This window comes from Salvelinus namaycush, chromosome 18 (assembly GCF_016432855.1).
Source record: "Salvelinus namaycush isolate Seneca chromosome 18, SaNama_1.0, whole genome shotgun sequence".
NCBI lineage: Eukaryota > Metazoa > Chordata > Actinopteri > Salmoniformes > Salmonidae > Salvelinus > Salvelinus namaycush.
In genome coordinates, this window is record NC_052324.1 from 43,743,070 (window position 1) to 43,765,727 (window position 22,658).

The following is a 22,658-nucleotide window of genomic DNA, read 5'->3' on the forward strand; positions in this document are numbered from 1 at the left end:
TAATAAAACTATATTGAAAAAACATACTTTACGATGATATTGTGACATGTATCAAATAAAATCAAAGCCGGAGATAGTAGTCGCCTATAACGACGGCTTTTCAGAAGGCAATTCCAGGTCCACCTTCGCGCTCTCCAGAAAACAGGAAATGGATGGCTCGTCGTGCCAAGAGGATATATTCCACCTCAGACCAAGATAAACACTTCATTTTTTCTCTCACTTCATCTTGACATCTAGGGGAAGGTGTATGACGTGCATGTATACTCATACGTATCATGCCCATTTATAGGCAGGCCCTTGAACAGAGCATCATTTTCAGACTTTCCACTTCCTGGTCAGAAAGTGTGCTGCCAAATGAGTTGTTTTACTCACAGACAAAATTCAAACGGTTTTAGAAACTAGAGTGTTTTCTATCCAATAGTAATAATAATATGCATATTGTACGAGCAAGAATAGAGTACGAGGCCGTTTAAATTGGGCACGATTTTCCCCCAAAGTGTAAATAGCGCCCTCTATCCTCAACAGGTTTTAACAGTTAAGATTCTCATCTTGGTTGAGCAGCCACTAGAGTTTTCCTGAATTGACTGTTTTTCAGTCATCAAGCTTATCTACTGTGGGCGAAAACAGTGCTGCTTCTTCCTGACGTTACAGAGCGCAATTATTCTAGTCACCAGCAGAGGGCACTGCATTGCAATAATAACCAAACATATTGTAAATTTTCCTGAAGAGGAAATCATCAAACCAGCCCAGAGCAATACAGTCATCAAGCACAGAACATTACAGTCATCAAGCCCAGAGCATTACAGTCATCAAGCCCAGAGCAATACAGTCATCAAGCCCAGAGCAATACAGTCATCAAGCCCAGAGCAATACAGTCATCAAGCCCAGAGCAATACAGTCATCAAGCCCAGAGCAATACAGTCATCAAGCCCAGAGCAATACAGTCATCAAGCCCAGAGCATTACAGTCATCAAGCCCAGAGCATTACAGGCATCAAGCCCAGAGCATTACAGGCATCAAGCCCAGAGCAATACAGGCATCAAGCCCAGAGCATTACAGTCATCAAGCCCATAGAAATACAGTCATCAAGCCTAGAGCAATACAGTCATCAAGCCCAGAACAATACAGTCATCAAGCCCAGAGCAATACAGTCATCAAACCCAGAGCAATACAGTCATCAAGCCCAGAGCAATACAGTCATCAAGCCCAGAGCAATACAGTCATCAAGCCCAGAGCATTACAGTCATCAAGCCCAGAGCAATACAGTCCAGTAAATACTAATACACTTTCATTTTAAGAGCCTACTTGTTGTTAATGTATTTACACAGTAACATTTTATTAAACAAATCAATAATAAACCCAAATAAGAACAAATTGGGTATGCATGTAATGGTGGGGTCTGAAATGATTGCCACCCTTGATAAAGATGAGCAACAATGACTGAGCTATATTGAATGCACAATAAATTGGTAACATATATTATTTTATAATAATATAATTGCTCAGAGAAAGATTTTGTTTAACATAATTATTGTTACTCTTAAAGATTTGTATAAATAAAGTAGTCAAAAGTTTAGTATTTGGTCCCTGGTGACTACAAATTTGTTGGATTCATTTGTAGTTAATTTTGGTTGTGTTTCAGATTATTTAGTGCCCAATATAAATGGTTAATAAAGTATTGTGTCATCTTGGTGTCACTTTTATTGTAAATAAGAATAGAATGTTTCCAAATACGTCTACATGGATGGGGATGCTACCATGACTACGGATAATCCTGAACGAATCGTCAATAATGTTGAGAAAGTTCGATAGGGTAAAAGGTCATACCCTCAAAACACGCTGACCTCTCATCATTACCAATAACAGGGGAGGTTAGGAGGTTTTAGGGGTATGATCCTTGACCCTCTGTAACATCCTCACTGACCCTCTAACATTCTCACTGACCCTCTGTATAACATTCATTATATATATATATATTAATGAATGTTTTTGTTGCTAAACAACCAACCCGTCTGTAGGTTGTGTTGCTAAACAACCAACCCGTCTGTAGGTTTTGTTGCTAAACAACCAACCCGTCTGTAGGTTTTGTTGCTAAACAACCAACCCGTCTGTAGGTTGTGTTGCTAAACAACCAACCCGTCTGTAGGTTGTGTTGCTAAACAACCAACCCGTCTGTAGGTTGTGTTGCTAAACAACCAACCCGTCTGTAGGTTTTGTTGCTAAACAACCAACCCGTCTGTAGGTTGTGTTGCTAAACAACCAACCCGTCTGTAGGTTGTGTTGCTAAACAACCAACCCGTCTGTAGGTTGTGTTGCTAAACAACCAACCCGTCTGTAGGTTGTGTTGCTAAACAACCAACCCGTCTGTAGGTTGTGTTGCTAAACAACCAACCCGTCTGTAGGTTCTGTTGCTAAACAACCAACCCGTCTGTAGGTTGTGTTGCTAAACAACCAACCCGTCTGTAGGTTGTGTTGCTAAACAACCAACCCGTCTGTAGGTTGTGTTGCTAAACAACCAACCCGTCTGTAGGTTGTTGCTAAACAACCAACCCGTCTGTAGGTTTTGTTGCTAAACAACCAACCCGTCTGTAGGTTTTGTTGCCAAACAACCAACCCGTCTGTAGGTTTCGTTGCTAAACAACCAGCCCGTCTGTATGTTTTGTTGCTAAACAACCAACCCGTCTGTAGGTTTTGTTGCTAAACAACCAACCCGTCTGTAGGTTTTGTTGCTAAACAACCAGCCTATATGTGTTTGTATTTATTATGGATCCCAATCAGCACTCTTTCTGGGGCCCAGGAAAATTAAGGCAGTTTATACAATTATAAAAACGTTACAATTCATACAGATTTTACAACACACTGTTTGCCCTCAGGCCCCTACTACACCACAGCTACAGTTCTGAAGCCGTGTGTGTATAGTGCGTATGTTATCGTGTGTGTGTGTGTTTATGCATGAGTCTGTGCCTTTGTGTTGCTTCCGTCCCATAAGGTGTATTAGTTACCTGATGTGGAATAGAGTTCCATGTAGTCATGGCTCTATGTAGTACTGTGCACCTCCCATAGTCTGTTCTGGACTTGGGGACTGTAAAGAGACCTCTGGTGGCATGTCTTGTGGGGTATGCATGGGTGTCTGAGCTGTGTGCCAGTAGTTTAGACAGACAGCTCTGTGCGTTCAACATGTCAATACCTCTCATAAATACAAGTAGTGATGAAGTCAATCTCTCCTCCACTTTCAGCCAGGAGAGATTGACATGCATATTATTAATATTAGCTCTCTGTGTCCATCCAAGGGCCAGCCGTGCTGCCCTGTTCTGAGCCAATTGCAATTTTCCTAAGTCCCTTTTTTGTGGCACCTGACCACACGACTGAACAGTAGTCAAGGTGGGACAAAACTAAGGTTTGTAGGATCTGACCAATCAGTCAAAAGGAAGCCCCACTAGCACGGTTTACTAGAGAAAGCCTTAACCCTAATGAAGTAAATCGAGGAGAAACAAATTTAGGTTATCGTCTCAGAGCTTACCTTTACTCTCAAGTCCGTGTACTAAATGAGACCTGCTGCGAGGTGGATTGTTGACTAGAGAGCAACAAAACAACAAACTCCACTACGAGTCCTTCATTGAGGAAATGTCTTTATTCTGCCCATGGTAAAGCAGGTACTGAGACAGAGAGGCTGACAAGTCAGGCATCAAAGAGTGGCTCTACATTTAAACATCAACGTTACACTTTTTTTTACTCAACTGTTTTTCATTTTCTATAGATTATTCAAATTAACTATATGTATACAACATTAAACCAAGATTAGGGGCAAGCCATTACATTTCCCATTATAATTAATCTGTAAAACCAAAACATGTTAAAAGCCATAAGATAACAAATAATAATAATCTGAAAACACAGCCATGCACACTCTTCAACAAACCAAACACTTTTTGATCCATTGCAAGATTATTAAAGGTATATTTTCATATATTAGAGAAAAACTGCACTACTAACAACCAATAAGAAAGTGTTTTTTTCAGAAAATGTAGTATAACAAAGCCACAGTTAAGGGGCCTGCGTTAAACATTAGAACACATTGCAGTCTGGCCATATTGGGGACAAGACGATAGATTTTACACCACTTTAAAAAAAAGAAACCATATTCAAAATTACAGTTTATAGGAAAATAAAACATTTACTGGCGACTGATCGAATTATAGGCTTCACAATGAGGTATTAAACTCTCACTAAACAACCAACACTGAATGTAAGCAACTAGAAATAACATGCATGTTAGGCATTGACATGTATTATAATCCTCCGGATTTATTAACAATTAGATCGGTCTTTTTCACGTTTTCAGAACTTCAACCTGGAAAGGGTGGGGTGGGGGGGGGGGGCAAAGTCTTAAAGGAGTAGATGTTGAGGAAGCCCCGTTGTCATGGAGAAGCAGAGGGGGGTACAAGTAGTATCAGCTAGGAAGGAGAAGTTTGTCCCGACAACAGGTCATATCAAATCGCTAGCCAAAACATCGTGGACAAACTGGGTGCTGCGGTAAGCCTATACAGTGAGCTGCAGTCAAAATAGAGTCTGATTTATTTAGGCAACAAATGGAAGAAAACAGACTGACATTATTTTGGAATTGTCCGAATAAGAACTTATTTTCAATTTTTTTCGTTGCAAAACGTGTGCCCTAATGAACGCAGCGCTAGTCTATATGGCTTACAGGACCAGGCCCTATCCGATGTGGTCTTTAGATTCTAAACAAACCCCATTGTTAATAATCAGAGACAACAGAAAATGTAAAAAAAGAAAAAGGTACATATAGGCAGCGTTTCAGGCCGACTACATTGCAGTCTCGCTACGGGAATCAACCAATGGCGGTGTGCCACGTATGACTGCGCAAACTGGCATCAGAAGATCGTTATATCATACGATGCGGTTAGCTCACATCTTAAAAACACCTTATCCAGGTGTTGTGAGCTCTGGCAGACGACTGCAATGTAGTCTGCCTGGAACGTGTCCACAGACTACTTTAAATGAATAAAAAAAGGTGACTGGTGGGACAGATCCTAGTAACTACTAGTCGAAATCTTTCTTGTCCTTCTTCCCTTCGCCCTCGAAGCCGTCCGCCCCGTCGATGTCGCGGCGACGCTTGCGGTTGTTGTGGACGTTGAAGCGAGGGTTCATCTGGGGAAGTGGGTCCATTCCCAGCACCTTGTGGATCTGACGGAACGCTAGCAGCCGCAAAGCAAACTGGACAGAGACACAGCGAGAGTCAGCCTAATAACTACACACAGTACATTATATTTATGGTGTACCTCAAGGATGTGTTGTTGCGCCATTATCATGTATATAGAGATCTCTGGAGGACCAGTACCACAGGATTGCAAATCAGACACTTTTATCTTATTGTATTTTTAATCCCAGCCCACATCCCCCGCAGGCCGTCATTGTAAATAACAATTTGTTCTTAACCGACTTGCCTAGTTAAATAAAAGGATAAATAAAGACTATATTCATGGCTATCAGTTACTGGGTCATTACGGTTTATATAAAATGATTTGGCAGCGGTATCAAGTACTACCATTTCCCCCCCATTTTTATTTACAGACGATTCCAATCAGTTTATACTTCTTTTCAACAAGTCTGAAAACCTTAAAGGTAAAACCATTACAACGCATGTTGACGGCCAGTACCTTCTATTGATGGTGTAGCTCAAATGATCCGTTCTGGAGGCTGTTACAATGTGTACATTATATATGACGTATCCCGTCAGTACCCGGTCCCGTATATTCTATACATGCGTCTGTCAGTACCCGGTCCCGTATATTCTATACATGCGTCTGTCAGTACCCGGTCCCGTATATTCTATACATGCGTCTGTCAGTACCCGGTCCCGTATATTCTATACATGCGTCTGTCAGTACCCGGTCCCGTATATTCTATACATGCGTCTGTCAGTACCCGGTCCCGTATATTCTATACATGCGTCTGTCAGTACCCGGTCCCGTATATTCTATACATGCGTCTGTCAGTACCCGGTCCCGTATATTCTATACATGCGTCTGTCAGTACCCGGTCCCGTATATTCTATACATGCGTCTGTCAGTACCCGGTCCCGTATATTCTATACATGCGTCTGTCAGTACCCGGTCCCGTATATTCTATACATGCGTCTGTCAGTACCCGGTCCCGTATATTCTATACATGCGTCTGTCAGTACCCGGTCCTGTATATTATATATGACGTATCCCGTCAGTACCCGGTCCCGTATATTCTATACATGCGTCTGTCAGTACCCGGTCCCGTATATTCTATACATGCGTCTGTCAGTACCCGGTCCCGTATATTCTATACATGCGTCTGTCAGTACCCGGTCCCGTATATTCTATACATGCGTCTGTCAGTACCCGGTCCCGTATATTCTATACATGCGTCTGTCAGTACCCGGTCCCGTATATTCTATACATGCGTCTGTCAGTACCCGGTCCCGTATATTCTATACATGCGTCTGTCAGTACCCGGTCCCGTATATTCTATACATGCGTCTGTCAGTACCCGGTCCCGTATATTCTATACATGCGTCTGTCAGTACCCGGTCCTGTATATTATATATGACGTATCCCGTCAGTACCCGGTCCCGTATATTCTATACATGCGTCTGTCAGTACCCGGTCCCGTATATTCTATACATGCGTCTGTCAGTACCCGGTCCCGTATATTCTATACATGCGTCTGTCAGTACCCGGTCCCGTATATTCTATACATGCGTCTGTCAGTACCCGGTCCCGTATATTCTATACATGCGTCTGTCAGTACCCGGTCCCGTATATTCTATACATGCGTCTGTCAGTACCCGGTCCCGTATATTCTATACATGCGTCTGTCAGTACCCGGTCCCGTATATTCTATACATGCGTCTGTCAGTACCCGGTCCCGTATATTCTATACATGCGTCTGTCAGTACCCGGTCCCGTATATTCTATACATGCGTCTGTCAGTACCCGGTCCCGTATATTCTATACATGCGTCTGTCAGTACCCGGTCCCGTATATTCTATACATGCGTCTGTCAGTACCCGGTCCCGTATATTCTATACATGTGTCTGTCAGTACCCGGTCCCGTATATTCTATACATGTGTCTGTCAGTACCCGGTCCCGTATATTCTATACATGTGTCTGTCAGTACCCGGTCCTGTATATTAGATATGACGTATCCCGTCAGTACCCGGTCCTGTATATTATATACATGCGTCTGTCAGTACCCGGTCCCGTATATTCTATACATGTGTCTGTCAGTACCCGGTCCTGTATATTAGATATGACGTATCCCGTCAGTACCCGGTCCTGTATATTATATATGACGTATCCCGTCAGTACCCGGTCCTGTATATTAGATATGACGTATCCCGTCAGTACCCGGTCCCGTATATTCTATACATGTGTCTGTCAGTACCCGGTCCCGTATATTAGATATGACGTATCCCGTCAGTACCCGGTCCTGTATATTAGATATGACGTATCCCGTCAGTACCCGGTCCTGTATATTAGATATGACGTATCCCGTCAGTACCTGGGCACTTGAGGTGATGTCCTCTCTGTGCTGCTCCTCCATGGTTGTCAGGGTGTCAGTGGGGTTCTTCTCACACGGGTCGACCAATCCCGGACCACCTAGGAGGACAGACCAACACCTATCAGCATTCTGCTAACCCCACAACACCGGGGGGGGGGGGGGGGGGGGTGTCTATCAGGATCGTCCAAAAGAGTCGGCCATGATGGTCAAAAATCAAGGTCTAAAAATGAACCACTGTTATTAGCGGGTAAGAATGTCTATATCACCAGCCATGTCGGCGGGTGGTCCAGTGCGGGCTCTACAGTGAGAGCATTACATTGGAGTCAAGTATGAGCACATTAAGGCTAGACGAACACTACAGTAGTTGTTTCCAAAGTGTTTCTGCGGTTCTGTTTCATCGCTGCTAATTTGCATAAAGAAATACGAGTCCTATATCCAGCCTGACGCAGTAACACTGCCTGCGCAGTGTAAAATAGTGGCGGAGTTGCACACAGGCATAACAGTCTAATTTACACTAAAGTCTACAACAACAAAAAAAATGACTGTCCTCATATTTCTTGGCTATTTACATTGTTTTGTTCGCAAGCTTGTTTTTCATGGTTAGTTTGAGTCTGCTGCGTCGACCGATAGCGAAGACACGCCCTAGTCGGATCCCACAGGTCGACAGGACTCAATTAGCTCCGTTACCACGGCAACCTCCCGCCCTTAAAGGGGACAGCTGAACATTTTTGTCTCTGATATTTTTTGTTTTTAAAGACTTGAGGTCACAAAAATGATTATGAAATGTAGCAACATCCCACTAATACATTTCTTGATTTAGAAACATTACAAAGCACATTTTATGCAATTATGGCAGAAACAAAATCTGGCTAGTAGATGTTTTAAATCTACCTGCCACAGTGACTTAGTGGACCAGAAAGTACATGTTAGGACCTGGTGAAAATAGTCTTATCACAATCAGTCAAAAATACGACATTGTCATGGTTAGTCTTACCGGGGAGCAGGACTCCGGAGGAAATACATTCCAAGACCCGTCTCAGTGCGTCGCCTGGGCTCAGGGGGCCAGAGGCACTGCTAATGGCCTTCTCTACCAGCAGCTCCATGGCCTGGAGGAAGACACCAATCACAGGAAGGGAGCATGTAAAAGGTTAATAAAGGAGGGGCACATTTCAAGGTCCTTCTGGAAAGACTAGGGACGCAAGAGAAGTCATTTCTATTACGCTCCCTCTTCTTCAAAACATTATCGAGAACCACCACCACCACTTTATAACGTTGAAGATAAGAAGTGTAATATCAGCCTGACGATCAACTCACCCAGCTGGGGAAGGCGGACCACGTGGGGACCCTCTGACAGAGGTCACGCAGGATACGAATAACAATCACACAGGATTGGAGTCCGTTGGCCCTAGCCTTGCGGTGCAATAACACGTTTAGTTTAGTGACAGTAAGAGACTGGCGTAGACAACAGGGATCATAGTACATAATATATACATTACAACAGGTCTGTCAGAGGTCCAAATACTACTGGACACAATGGAAGCTTGTGATTGGTTGATTGAAGTATTGTTAAAATGGTCGTAATTGGTTTGGAATCAGCTGCCATTTCCAGGAGTATTTCACCTCGTCGTAACGTTAGTGAAAAGAGTTCACAGTTTACAACATGAAACAAGAAAAGTTTAGGTTTTAGTTTCCTTGTCATCTTATAAACCCTGACTTCTCAGGTTGTTCCAGGTGTGTTTCACAGACAGTCCGGTACTAAAGAAGATAAAAGGGAACTGGTAGAGGGAATCTGCTTTACTTTGCCTGTGTGTTTGCTTTTCGGACATCGCAGCGACACAGTAAACTAATCAGATGTTCCTTCTCTCAATCCCTATCATTCGACTAAACAGAAATTAAAAGCTACAAATGATCAACATGGAAGCTCTTATCGGATGACAAAGATATCTCTGCAGCCTTATGGAATCATGTTTTAACACGAAGAAAACAATACAATAAGGAATTACAAGGAATGCCATTTATTCTATTTTTTTTTGACCATAAAATTAACATTCTAAAGTTCAGCTGAATAAATATCATAAAGATTGAATATTCAATCTGGTCAAATCATTACCATTACAAGGGGTGGCATCCTTGAATATTTTGTATTTATATCCCCCCCCCCCCATAAATATATAAAAATCTGTTTTGTTGTTGCTTAAAATTCATTATTAATTCCTTCATAAAAAAAAAAATCTAAAACAAAGGAAATTAAAAAATGCATCTCATAAGGCTCCACTAAGAAAGTAAGAGGATGTGTCCGAACCTGGAACCACTTAGCGTGGCGGAGGGCTGCCAGAGCAGCGAGGCATTTTTGCCTGTCCAAGACGTCCGCTGGGTCTCGCACCAAGCCCCAGGTTACATCTAAAAACGGATGAGTCGAATTGTCAAAATGGTGGTCGGTTGGTTGGTTGGTTGGTTGTGGTGAGGAGGAGGAGGAACGGGTGTTTGACCAGGTAAAGCAAGACTCATTGGCTTGAAGACACAAAACACATTGCCACACATACCAAGTTTCAGGGTTTCAGGAAGGAACCAGGGATTGAACTGCTCTGATTTATTTCCTGCCAAATGAAACCAATGAATGACCAGCAACACGACCTCACCTCGATATTACTAGTGTTTGGAGATGTAGCGTCATGAATGTAACATTAGGTTCACATTGGTGTGAGGTGTTTGGTTATATATGTTAGGTTAGGGGGATTGTGAATTATGGGACTGGCGTAAAATGCTGACCGAATAGAAGCAGGATGACTGATGGTTCAACCACACAGAGCTACAACAGAGAATTATCAAACAACTCTTGCTTAGGTCTGGCGTGAAGGCTGACCTAGTTGTCCCAACAGCGATCCATTTCATATATAGTCCAAAAAAACAAACAACTAAACTGTAATGTATTGGTAACGTGTTGAAATGCAACACCTGACAGAGAAGTTTAAAATCTCTGAAAAGCTGAGAAGTTTACTTGTTAATGTAAGCAATGTTACGCCAATCATTAGTCAATTTCAGTCTTACTGTCCTCGAAGTTGATAACGTAGGTGGATTCCAATGGGTCATGGTGTATAAGTATAACAAAAGGAGAGAGGATCTGAAGTCCATCGGTGAACCGTAATGACTTGTTGCTTGGCGTGTGAACGGAGTTGCTACTAACAGTGAGTGGCGTGGCGATGGTAGGTGTGGCAGAGTGTTTAGCTGGTGGGGGGGGGGGGGACCTTGGTCAAAAATCCTTCCGCAGAAGCTGGTTGGTTGGGGTTGGGAACCCTCTCCTGTATATTGGAGATGAATTTGAGGGCTTTGGGGCTGGACCAGATAGAAAGATATCAATTATGTGGACAAGCAGCGTTGCGTGTTGGAAAGCAACAACAAAAAACATGCTCCCCCAGCAGCAAAAATAAATGGTTAAATTGGACATCACTGCATGCATGGCTGGCGTGAGTCATACCTGGCTGATAGGTTGGCAGATACTAGCCTACTGATATTAACTCAGGTCCAACCACAGAGTCCTCTGCCAAAGCCTTCATCCCTGGCCCCTACCGGATGTGTCACTTTTCTCGTGAAGTGTGTACTTGCTCAATGTCTGGACACTGGATTTACCACTGGTGAATAGTCAGGCCAATACTCTCCGGCTCTACACCAATCCAATGCTTTCAAATCCATTGGCAGAGTGCACAAGTGCACACTTCTGGAAAGGGTGGAACATTTGGCACAACAAAACATAAAAAGGTGCGTTCCATTGTTGAGACGGACATAGACCCCCCCCCAAAAAAAGGGTCCATTTCAGTCTGGCAACACTCACCACTACCCTCCATTGTCAACAAATGCAAAAGACAACGGACAATAAATGTGATCGAAAAGGCCTTTCGAGTCATATCTGACAGAATGATTAGCTACAGTAAGGAAATGGAGCCCGATCGTTCTGTGCACTGGGCTTTGGTATGAAGGGGGACACCAGTTCACTCGGGGAGTAACCTTACAACGGAATACCTCACTGCCAGACAAAAAGTAAGATTTTGTTTCCTGTGTGGGGATGTGTGAGCCTACTTCCTACTTCCTGTTTCCTGTGTTTGAAAACCATCTGTTCTAGAAGCCTTTTCTTTCTATACTAGCCTTTTCTTTCTATACTAGCCTTTTCTTTCTATACTAGCCTTTTCTTTCTATACTAGCCTTTTCTTTCTATACTAGTCTTTTCTTTCTATACTAGTCTTTTCTTTCTATACTAGTCTTTTCGTCAAATCCCAAATTGACTAAATAAACAAACTTTTTTTGCTGAAAATCTTCCCGGTGACATCAACATCAACGATTTGAGTTGTTTCTTAGTGAGCAGCCCACCACTTCCCTGCCCAATGGTATCTCTGTAGAGAACAACGTTTCTCCAACGTGTAGTTCTGAGCTAAATAACGATCGACCCGGTAGGAAAATTGGTTTAACGTAGCGATGTAACTGGAAAAACAACCCCCGAAACAAAAAATGTATCTTACCTGGGAACAAAAAAAATTATAAAATCTAGACTGCGTTGTCAAACACTGATCATGCTTTGTAAAGGGACAGCTTTTCAAGAGAGCACTGAAGCCGAGTCGGAGACCTAAGATCTACTCTGCTGGCACTATACAACAGGACCCTAACTTCACCAGGAGTGCCGAGCTAACCATGACTAGAAAGAAGGTTTTTTTTCTCCAATGACGAGCCTTTGATGCAGATTTTCCTTTACGGCACAGATTTAAAAAGATGGCTTCTCAGACTTAAAAAAAAGAAGTTTGTTGGACAATCTGAATGCTTGACCAAAACGTAGTTCTTCGTATAAATTTTTTCGTATCGTGAGTTTCAAAACACTGAGCTAAATTAGAACGCCTACCCCAAGGCTTTAGACGGCACGAGAACTGTTTTTAGAATGAACCAACCAGATTCTCCTGTCATGACATGCTCCAGCACCTCCTTGGTTGAAGTTTAAAACAACTAGCGTTTCTAAAATACAAAAACAAAAAACATCTTGAGCGAGAGACTTGGATACCCAATAGATTAAATCAACTTAGGTGGCCAGGGCAATCTAGAAAGTCACATTTAAAGTGCCACCAGGGTAGGTCTCTTCAGGATCAATCAACATATAGGAATTTACATCTTACAGGGTACATTCATTTGTGCTTGCCCAGTGGCCCCAGGTGAGCAGAGATTTCACATTAGGACCATTGAAAAAGCCCAAAACATGTTAACTCCACCCATCCAGTGCTCCTGGACAAACTAAACTAATGCACCCATAGCTAGGTGGCAGAGAGATGGAGGAGGAGAGAAGGGCTGAGAGGAGGAGAGAAGGGCTGAGAGGAGGAGAGAAGGGCTGAGAGGAGGAGAGAAGGGCTGAGAGGAGGAGAGAAGGGCTGAGAGGAGGAGAGAAGGGCTGAGAGAAGGGCTGAGAGGAGGAGAGAAGGGCGATGTCTTTCCAACCTCCGTCCCGTGGCGGGGGTGTGGCAGGAGTCTCCTCTTCTCGGATGCTGGGGGAGGTCAAGGTGACAGTGACTGTCATTTTGGGGTCGGCTCCAGACGTCAGGATGATGGAACAGTCCTCGATGGAACCCTTCACCTCGTACTTCTCTGGGGTCACCAGCTGTCAATCAAACAAAACAATCAACAGCTGGCACACAGGAAGGAAGTGTGTGGCGCTGTGCAGGGTGGAGTGTGTGTGTGTGTGTGTGTGGCGCTGTGCAGGGTGGAGTGTGTGTGTGTGTGGCGCTGTGCAGGGTGGAGTGTGTGTGTGTGTGTGTGGCGCTGTGCAGGGTGGAGTGTGTGTGTGTGTGTGTGGCGCTGTGCAGGGTGGAGTGTGTGTGTGTGTGTGTGGCGCTGTGCAGGGTGGAGTGTGTGTGTGTGTGTGTGGCGCTGTGCAGGGTGGAGTGTGTGTGTGTGTGTGTGGCGCTGTGCAGGGTGGAGTGTGTGTGTGTGTGGCGCTGTGCAGGGTGGAGTGTGTGTGTGTGTGGCGCTGTGCAGGGTGGAGTGTGTGTGTGTGTGTGTGTGGCGCTGTGCAGGGTGGAGTGTGTGTGTGTGTGTGTGTGGCGCTGTGCAGGGTGGAGTGTGTGTGTGTGTGTGTGTGTGGCGCTGTGCAGGGTGGAGTGTGTGTGTGTGTGTGTGTGTGTGTGTGTGTGTGGCGCTGTGCAGGGTGGAGTGTGTGTGTGTGTGTGTGTGGCGCTGTGCAGGGTGGAGTGTGTGTGTGTGTGTGTGTGTGTGGCGCTGTGCAGGGTGGAGTGTGTGTGTGTGTGTGTGTGTGGCGCTGTGCAGGGTGGAGTGTGTGTGTGTGTGGCGCTGTGCAGAGTGGAGTGTGTGTGTGTGTGTGTGTGTGTGTGTGTGTGTGTGTGTGTGTGTGTGTGTGTGTGTGTGTGTGTGTGTGTGGCGCTGTGCAGGGTGGAGTGTGTGTGTGTGTGTGTGTGTGGCGCTGTGCAGGGCGGAGTGTGTGTGTGTGTGTGTGTGTGTGTGTGGCGCTGTGCAGGGTGGAGTGTGTGTGTGTGTGTGTGGCGCTGTGCAGGGTGGAGTGTGTGTGTGTGTGTGTGTGTGGCGCTGTGCAGGGTGGAGTGTGTGTGTGTGTGTGTGTGTGGCGCTGTGCAGGGTGGAGTGTGTGTGTGTGTGTGTGGCGCTGTGCAGGGTGGAGTGTGTGTGTGTGTGTGTGTGTGTGGCGCTGTGCAGGGTGGAGTGTGTGTGTGTGTGTGTGTGTGTGTGTGTGGCGCTGTGCAGGGTGGAGTGTGTGTGTGTGTGTGTGTGTGGCGCTGTGCAGGGTGGAGTGTGTGTGTGTGTGTGTGTGTGGCGCTGTGCAGGGTGGAGTGTGTGTGTGTGTGTGTGTGTGTGTGGCGCTGTGCAGGGTGGAGTGTGTGTGTGTGTGGCGCTGTGCAGGGTGGAGTGTGTGTGTGTGTGAGACGCTGTGCAGAGTGCACTGTGTGTGTGTGTGTGTGTGTGTGTGTGAGAGACGCTGTGCAGAGTAAACTGTGCCGTACCACCAGCTGCTTAGGTAGGTGTTCCACTATGCAGCTCAGCAGGGTCTTGGTGGGCTTCTCTGAACAGAGCAGGACCAGGTTGACGTTCTTGTCTCCGCGGAGCAGCAGTCCTTTAGCCAGCACCCCCACCCGCATCACCCCCTTCAGAGCTCTACAGGAGGGAGGTGTTCATTAGGTATCTAACGTTAGAAAACAGACTGAAACAGAGCAGCAGTCCTTTAGCCAGCACCCCCACCCGCATCACCCCCTTCAGAGCTCTACAGGAGGGAGGTGTTCATTAGGTATCTAACGTTAGAAAACAGACTGAAACAGAGCAGCAGTCCTTTAGCCAGCACCCCCACCCGCATCACCCCCTTCAGAGCTCTACAGGAGGGAGGTGTTCATTAGGTATCTAACGTTAGAAAACAGACTGAAACAGAGCAGCAGTCCTTTAGCCAGCACCCCCACCCGCATCACCCCCTTCAGCGCTCTACAGGAGGGAGGTGTTCATTAGGTATCTAACGTTAGAAAACAGACTGAAACAGAGCAGCAGTCCTTTAGCCAGCACCCCCACCCGCATCACCCCCTTCAGCGCTCTACAGGAGGGAGGTGTTCATTAGGTATCTAACGTTAGAAAACAGACTGAAACAGAGCAGCAGTCCTTTAGCCAGCACCCCCACCCGCATCACCCCCTTCAGAGCTCTACAGGAGGGAGGTGTTCATTAGGTATCTAACGTTAGAAAACAGACTGAAACAGAGCAGCAGTCCTTTAGCCAGCACCCCCACCCGCATCACCCCCTTCAGCGCTCTACAGGAGGGAGGTGTTCATTAGGTATCTAACGTTAGAAAACAGACTGAAACAGAGCAGCAGTCCTTTAGCCAGCACCCCCACCCGCATCACCCCCTTCAGCGCTCTACAGGAGGGAGGTGTTCATTAGGTATCTAACGTTAGAAAACAGACTGAAACAGAGCAGCAGTCCTTTAGCCAGCACCCCCACCCGCATCACCCCCTTCAGAGCTCTACAGGAGGGAGGTGTTCATTAGGTATCTAACGTTAGAAAACAGACTGAAACAGAGCAGCAGTCCTTTAGCCAGCACCCCCACCCGCATCACCCCCTTCAGAGCTCTACAGGAGGGAGGTGTTCATTAGGTATCTAACGTTAGAAAACAGACTGAAACAGAGCAGCAGTCCTTTAGCCAGCACCCCCACCCGCATCACCCCCTTCAGAGCTCTACAGGAGGGAGGTGTTCATTAGGTATCTAACGTTAGAAAACAGACTGAAACAGAGCAGCAGTCCTTTAGCCAGCACCCCCACCCGCATCACCCCCTTCAGAGCTCTACAGGAGGGAGGTGTTCATTAGGTATCTAACGTTAGAAAACAGACTGAAACAGAGCAGCAGTCCTTTAGCCAGCACCCCCACCCGCATCACCCCCTTCAGAGCTCTACAGGAGGGAGGTGTTCATTAGGTATCTAACGTTAGAAAACAGACTGAAACAGAGCAGCAGTCCTTTAGCCAGCACCCCCACCCGCATCACCCCCTTCAGCGCTCTACAGGAGGGAGGTGTTCATTAGGTATCTAACGTTAGAAAACAGACTGAAACAGAGCAGCAGTCCTTTAGCCAGCACCCCCACCCGCATCACCCCCTTCAGAGCTCTACAGGAGGGAGGTGTTCATTAGGTATCTAACGTTAGAAAACAGACTGAAACAGAGCAGCAGTCCTTTAGCCAGCACCCCCACCCGCATCACCCCCTTCAGAGCTCTACAGGAGGGAGGTGTTCATTAGGTATCTAACGTTAGAAAACAGACTGAAACAGAGCAGCAGTCCTTTAGCCAGCACCCCCACCCGCATCACCCCCTTCAGCGCTCTACAGGAGGGAGGTGTTCATTAGGTATCTAACGTTAGAAAACAGACTGAAACAGAGCAGCAGTCCTTTAGCCAGCACCCCCACCCGCATCACCCCCTTCAGAGCTCTACAGGAGGGAGGTGTTCATTAGGTATCTAACGTTAGAAAACAGACTGAAACAGAGCAGCAGTCCTTTAGCCAGCACCCCCACCCGCATCACCCCCTTCAGCGCTCTACAGGAGGGAGGTGTTCATTAGGTATCTAACGTTAGAAAACAGACTGAAACAGAGCAGCAGTCCTTTAGCCAGCACCCCCACCCGCATCACCCCCTTCAGAGCTCTACAGGAGGGAGGTGTTCATTAGGTATCTAACGTTAGAAAACAGACTGAAACAGAGCAGCAGTCCTTTAGCCAGCACCCCCACCCGCATCACCCCCTTCAGAGCTCTACAGGAGGGAGGTGTTCATTAGGTATCTAACGTTAGAAAACAGACTGAAACAGAGCAGCAGTCCTTTAGCCAGCACCCCCACCCGCATCACCCCCTTCAGAGCTCTACAGGAGGGAGGTGTTCATTAGGTATCTAACGTTAGAAAACAGACTGAAACAGAGCAGCAGTCCTTTAGCCAGCACCCCCACCCGCATCACCCCCTTCAGAGCTCTACAGGAGGGAGGTGTTCATTAGGTATCTAACGTTAGAAAACAGACTGAAACAGAGCAGCAGTCCTTTAGCCAGCACCCCCACCCGCATCACCCCCTTCAGCGCTCTACAGGAGGGAGGTGTTCATTAGGTATCTAACGTTAGAAAACAGACTGAAACAGAGCAGCAGTCCTTTAGCCAGCACCCCCACCCGCATCACCCCCTTCAGCGCTCTACAGGAGGGAGGTGTTCATTAGGTATCTAACGTTAGAAAACAGACTGAAACAGAGCAGCAGTCCTTTAGCCAGCACCCCCACCCGCATCACCCCCTTCAGAGCTCTACAGGAGGGAGGTGTTCATTAGGTATCTAACGTTAGAAAACAGACTGAAACAGAGCAGCAGTCCTTTAGCCAGCACCCCCACCCGCATCACCCCCTTCAGAGCTCTACAGGAGGGAGGTGTTCATTAGGTATCTAACGTTAGAAAACAGACTGAAACAGAGCAGCAGTCCTTTAGCCAGCACCCCCACCCGCATCACCCCCTTCAGCGCTCTACAGGAGGGAGGTGTTCATTAGGTATCTAACGTTAGAAAACAGACTGAAACAGAGCAGCAGTCCTTTAGCCAGCACCCCCACCCGCATCACCCCCTTCAGAGCTCTACAGGAGGGAGGTGTTCATTAGGTATCTAACGTTAGAAAACAGACTGAAACAGAGCAGCAGTCCTTTAGCCAGCACCCCCACCCGCATCACCCCCTTCAGAGCTCTACAGGAGGGAGGTGTTCATTAGGTATCTAACGTTAGAAAACAGACTGAAACAGAGCAGCAGTCCTTTAGCCAGCACCCCCACCCGCATCACCCCCTTCAGAGCTCTACAGGAGGGAGGTGTTCATTAGGTATCTAACGTTAGAAAACAGACTGAAACAGAGCAGCAGTCCTTTAGCCAGCACCCCCACCCGCATCACCCCCTTCAGAGCTCTACAGGAGGGAGGTGTTCATTAGGTATCTAACGTTAGAAAACAGACTGAAACAGAGCAGCAGTCCTTTAGCCAGCACCCCCACCCGCATCACCCCCTTCAGAGCTCTACAGGAGGGAGGTGTTCATTAGGTATCTAACGTTAGAAAACAGACTGAAACAGAGCAGCAGTCCTTTAGCCAGCACCCCCACCCGCATCACCCCCTTCAGAGCTCTACAGGAGGGAGGTGTTCATTAGGTATCTAACGTTAGAAAACAGACTGAAACAGAGCAGCAGTCCTTTAGCCAGCACCCCCACCCGCATCACCCCCTTCAGAGCTCTACAGGAGGGAGGTGTTCATTAGGTATCTAACGTTAGAAAACAGACTGAAACAGAGCAGCAGTCCTTTAGCCAGCACCCCCACCCGCATCACCCCCTTCAGCGCTCTACAGGAGGGAGGTGTTCATTAGGTATCTAACGTTAGAAAACAGACTGAAACAGAGCAGCAGTCCTTTAGCCAGCACCCCCACCCGCATCACCCCCTTCAGAGCTCTACAGGAGGGAGGTGTTCATTAGGTATCTAACGTTAGAAAACAGACTGAAACAGAGCAGCAGTCCTTTAGCCAGCACCCCCACCCGCATCACCCCCTTCAGAGCTCTACAGGAGGGAGGTGTTCATTAGGTATCTAACGTTAGAAAACAGACTGAAACAGAGCAGCAGTCCTTTAGCCAGCACCCCCACCCGCATCACCCCCTTCAGCGCTCTACAGGAGGGAGGTGTTCATTAGGTATCTAACGTTAGAAAACAGACTGAAACAGAGCAGCAGTCCTTTAGCCAGCACCCCCACCCGCATCACCCCCTTCAGAGCTCTACAGGAGGGAGGTGTTCATTAGGTATCTAACGTTAGAAAACAGACTGAAACAGAGCAGCAGTCCTTTAGCCAGCACCCCCACCCGCATCACCCCCTTCAGAGCTCTACAGGAGGGAGGTGTTCATTAGGTATCTAACGTTAGAAAACAGACTGAAACAGAGCAGCAGTCCTTTAGCCAGCACCCCCACCCGCATCACCCCCTTCAGAGCTCTACAGGAGGGAGGTGTTCATTAGGTATCTAACGTTAGAAAACAGACTGAAACAGAGCAGCAGTCCTTTAGCCAGCACCCCCACCCGCATCACCCCCTTCAGAGCTCTACAGGAGGGAGGTGTTCATTAGGTATCTAACGTTAGAAAACAGACTGAAACAGAGCAGCAGTCCTTTAGCCAGCACCCCCACCCGCATCACCCCCTTCAGAGCTCTACAGGAGGGAGGTGTTCATTAGGTATCTAACGTTAGAAAACAGACTGAAACAGAGCAGCAGTCCTTTAGCCAGCACCCCCACCCGCATCACCCCCTTCAGAGCTCTACAGGAGGGAGGTGTTCATTAGGTATCTAACGTTAGAAAACAGACTGAAACAGAGCAGCAGTCCTTTAGCCAGCACCCCCACCCGCATCACCCCCTTCAGAGCTCTACAGGAGGGAGGTGTTCATTAGGTATCTAACGTTAGAAAACAGACTGAAACAGAGCAGCAGTCCTTTAGCCAGCACCCCCACCCGCATCACCCCCTTCAGAGCTCTACAGGAGGGAGGTGTTCATTAGGTATCTAACGTTAGAAAACAGACTGAAACAGAGCAGCAGTCCTTTAGCCAGCACCCCCACCCGCATCACCCCCTTCAGAGCTCTACAGGAGGGAGGTGTTCATTAGGTATCTAACGTTAGAAAACAGACTGAAACAGAGCAGCAGTCCTTTAGCCAGCACCCCCACCCGCATCACCCCCTTCAGAGCTCTACAGGAGGGAGGTGTTCATTAGGTATCTAACGTTAGAAAACAGACTGAAACAGAGCAGCAGTCCTTTAGCCAGCACCCCCACCCGCATCACCCCCTTCAGAGCTCTACAGGAGGGAGGTGTTCATTAGGTATCTAACGTTAGAAAACAGACTGAAACAGAGCAGCAGTCCTTTAGCCAGCACCCCCACCCGCATCACCCCCTTCAGAGCTCTACAGGAGGGAGGTGTTCATTAGGTATCTAACGTTAGAAAACAGACTGAAACAGAGCAGCAGTCCTTTAGCCAGCACCCCCACCCGCATCACCCCCTTCAGAGCTCTACAGGAGGGAGGTGTTCATTAGGTATCTAACGTTAGAAAACAGACTGAAACAGAGCAGCAGTCCTTTAGCCAGCACCCCCACCCGCATCACCCCCTTCAGAGCTCTACAGGAGGGAGGTGTTCATTAGGTATCTAACGTTAGAAAACAGACTGAAACAGAGCAGCAGTCCTTTAGCCAGCACCCCCACCCGCATCACCCCCTTCAGAGCTCTACAGGAGGGAGGTGTTCATTAGGTATCTAACGTTAGAAAACAGACTGAAACAGAGCAGCAGTCCTTTAGCCAGCACCCCCACCCGCATCACCCCCTTCAGAGCTCTACAGGAGGGAGGTGTTCATTAGGTATCTAACGTTAGAAAACAGACTGAAACAGAGCAGCAGTCCTTTAGCCAGCACCCCCACCCGCATCACCCCCTTCAGAGCTCTACAGGAGGGAGGTGTTCATTAGGTATCTAACGTTAGAAAACAGACTGAAACAGAGCAGCAGTCCTTTAGCCAGCACCCCCACCCGCATCACCCCCTTCAGAGCTCTACAGGAGGGAGGTGTTCATTAGGTATCTAACGTTAGAAAACAGACTGAAACAGAGCAGCAGTCCTTTAGCCAGCACCCCCACCCGCATCACCCCCTTCAGAGCTCTACAGGAGGGAGGTGTTCATTAGGTATCTAACGTTAGAAAACAGACTGAAACAGAGCAGCAGTCCTTTAGCCAGCACCCCCACCCGCATCACCCCCTTCAGAGCTCTACAGGAGGGAGGTGTTCATTAGGTATCTAACGTTAGAAAACAGACTGAAACAGAGCAGCAGTCCTTTAGCCAGCACCCCCACCCGCATCACCCCCTTCAGAGCTCTACAGGAGGGAGGTGTTCATTAGGTATCTAACGTTAGAAAACAGACTGAAACAGAGCAGCAGTCCTTTAGCCAGCACCCCCACCCGCATCACCCCCTTCAGAGCTCTACAGGAGGGAGGTGTTCATTAGGTATCTAACGTTAGAAAACAGACTGAAACAGAGCAGCAGTCCTTTAGCCAGCACCCCCACCCGCATCACCCCCTTCAGAGCTCTACAGGAGGGAGGTGTTCATTAGGTATCTAACGTTAGAAAACAGACTGAAACAGAGCAGCAGTCCTTTAGCCAGCACCCCCACCCGCATCACCCCCTTCAGAGCTCTACAGGAGGGAGGTGTTCATTAGGTATCTAACGTTAGAAAACAGACTGAAACAGAGCAACAGTCCTTTAGACAACACCCCCACCAGCCCCTTCAGAGTTCTATGCTTGGGTAGACGTTCCACTATGCAGCGCCGCAGGGTCTCGAAAGGCAACAGCTCGAAAATCACACGGAAAAAAGAAAAATGACACCCCGGGAATCGATAGAACATGGCTCAGAGACGGACAAAAAAAACAATATAACATTCAAAATGGGTGACCCTCCTCCTCACCTGTCTTGGGCAGTCTTCGGGACCTCCTCTTTCTCTTTCTCCTCCCCAGTCGTCTCGTTAGTCTTCTCCTGATCGGTGATGTCGGAGACCAGTTTGAGGGCTCTCTCTGTGACGGAGACGATCTTCTGGACGGCCTGCAGCTCGTCCTCGGAGGGGTAGATGGCCGTGTGCTTCGTCATCACGTAGCGATCGTCTGACGAGTCCGGGCGACGGGGAGGCTGTCAAGAGAATACAAAACGGGTCAAATAGTCTGTATAAGGGGTGTGGGCCAAACAAAACAAGTAGAAACGAACTACTACTACTATTACCACCAACAAGTGTTTCTATGCCACAGCACTCTGACTGGATTGATGGCTCTTTTATAGTCCCCAGTGCATTTTCATTAGATCATGCAGAGATTACATCTAGTGTAGTGTTTATACATGGTCGCTGTGGCTGAGAGATGGGCATGGTGGATTGTGTGTGGATCTGCGTGTGTGTATCTGTGTGTGTGTGTGTGTATCTGTGTGTGTGTGTGTGTGTGTGGGGACTGGTAGATATGCTACCACAGGTCCTTGTGGCTGAGAGATGGGCATGCCAGGCCGAACCCCCAGTAGTCCAGGTGGGCCAGGGGGCCCTTGGGGGTAAGGTCCGTCCCCTGGCATCCTGGGCCCCCCACGTCTCTCGTCCCAGTGGTGCTGCTCCTCCATACAACGCCAGTACATGTCCTCCTCATAACGTCTAGAGCGACACACACACACAGGAGAGAGAGAGAGAGAGAGAGTCAATACAGTTTCTCCGCCTTTCCCTCTTTAGTGTTCACTCAGTTAACATAAGGGCCCCCGTACACCAGGCTGGGGCCCCCGTACACCAGGTTGGGGCCCCCGTACACCAGGTTGGGGCTCCTAGCGGAACTGGGCTAGGCAACGCAAACGTCCGCGCCTCACATACTTTCTAAAGACCGGCGCTGGAAAAACGAGAAGGCTGCAATAGTACTGTTGGTCCCTCTTGAGACGCCGTAGCAACATACCCAGTATCACTTCCTGCTAAATAATCAGAATAAATATATATTTTGCGCAATTTTACATTAAGATGTTGATTGCAGTATTTCTCAAGTGAAAACTAGTCAT

At 47.3% G+C, this 22,658-nt stretch overlaps 1 protein-coding gene across 3 annotated transcripts in view; it reads right to left on the reverse strand.

Annotated features, from left to right (window-relative positions):
* Positions 1–3,616: 3,616 nt before the first annotated feature.
* LOC120063476 (zinc finger RNA-binding protein-like) overlaps positions 3,617–22,658 on the reverse strand; it is a 61,134-nt gene continuing 42,092 nt past the window's right edge. For all 3 annotated transcript variants that reach the window (XM_039013858.1, XM_039013859.1, XM_039013857.1), the window contains exons 13-21: positions 22,095–22,269; positions 21,550–21,767; positions 14,557–14,707; positions 13,025–13,184; positions 9,858–9,955; positions 8,870–8,965; positions 8,550–8,661; positions 7,556–7,653; positions 3,617–5,235 (exon numbers count right to left, since the gene is read on the reverse strand). In XM_039013858.1, coding sequence (XP_038869786.1) covers positions 5,062–5,235; positions 7,556–7,653; positions 8,550–8,661; positions 8,870–8,965; positions 9,858–9,955; positions 13,025–13,184; positions 14,557–14,707; positions 21,550–21,767; positions 22,095–22,269 — 1,282 coding nt within the window. In that variant the 3' untranslated portion in view covers positions 3,617–5,061. The remainder of the gene's footprint in view (positions 5,236–7,555; positions 7,654–8,549; positions 8,662–8,869; positions 8,966–9,857; positions 9,956–13,024; positions 13,185–14,556; positions 14,708–21,549; positions 21,768–22,094; positions 22,270–22,658) is intronic.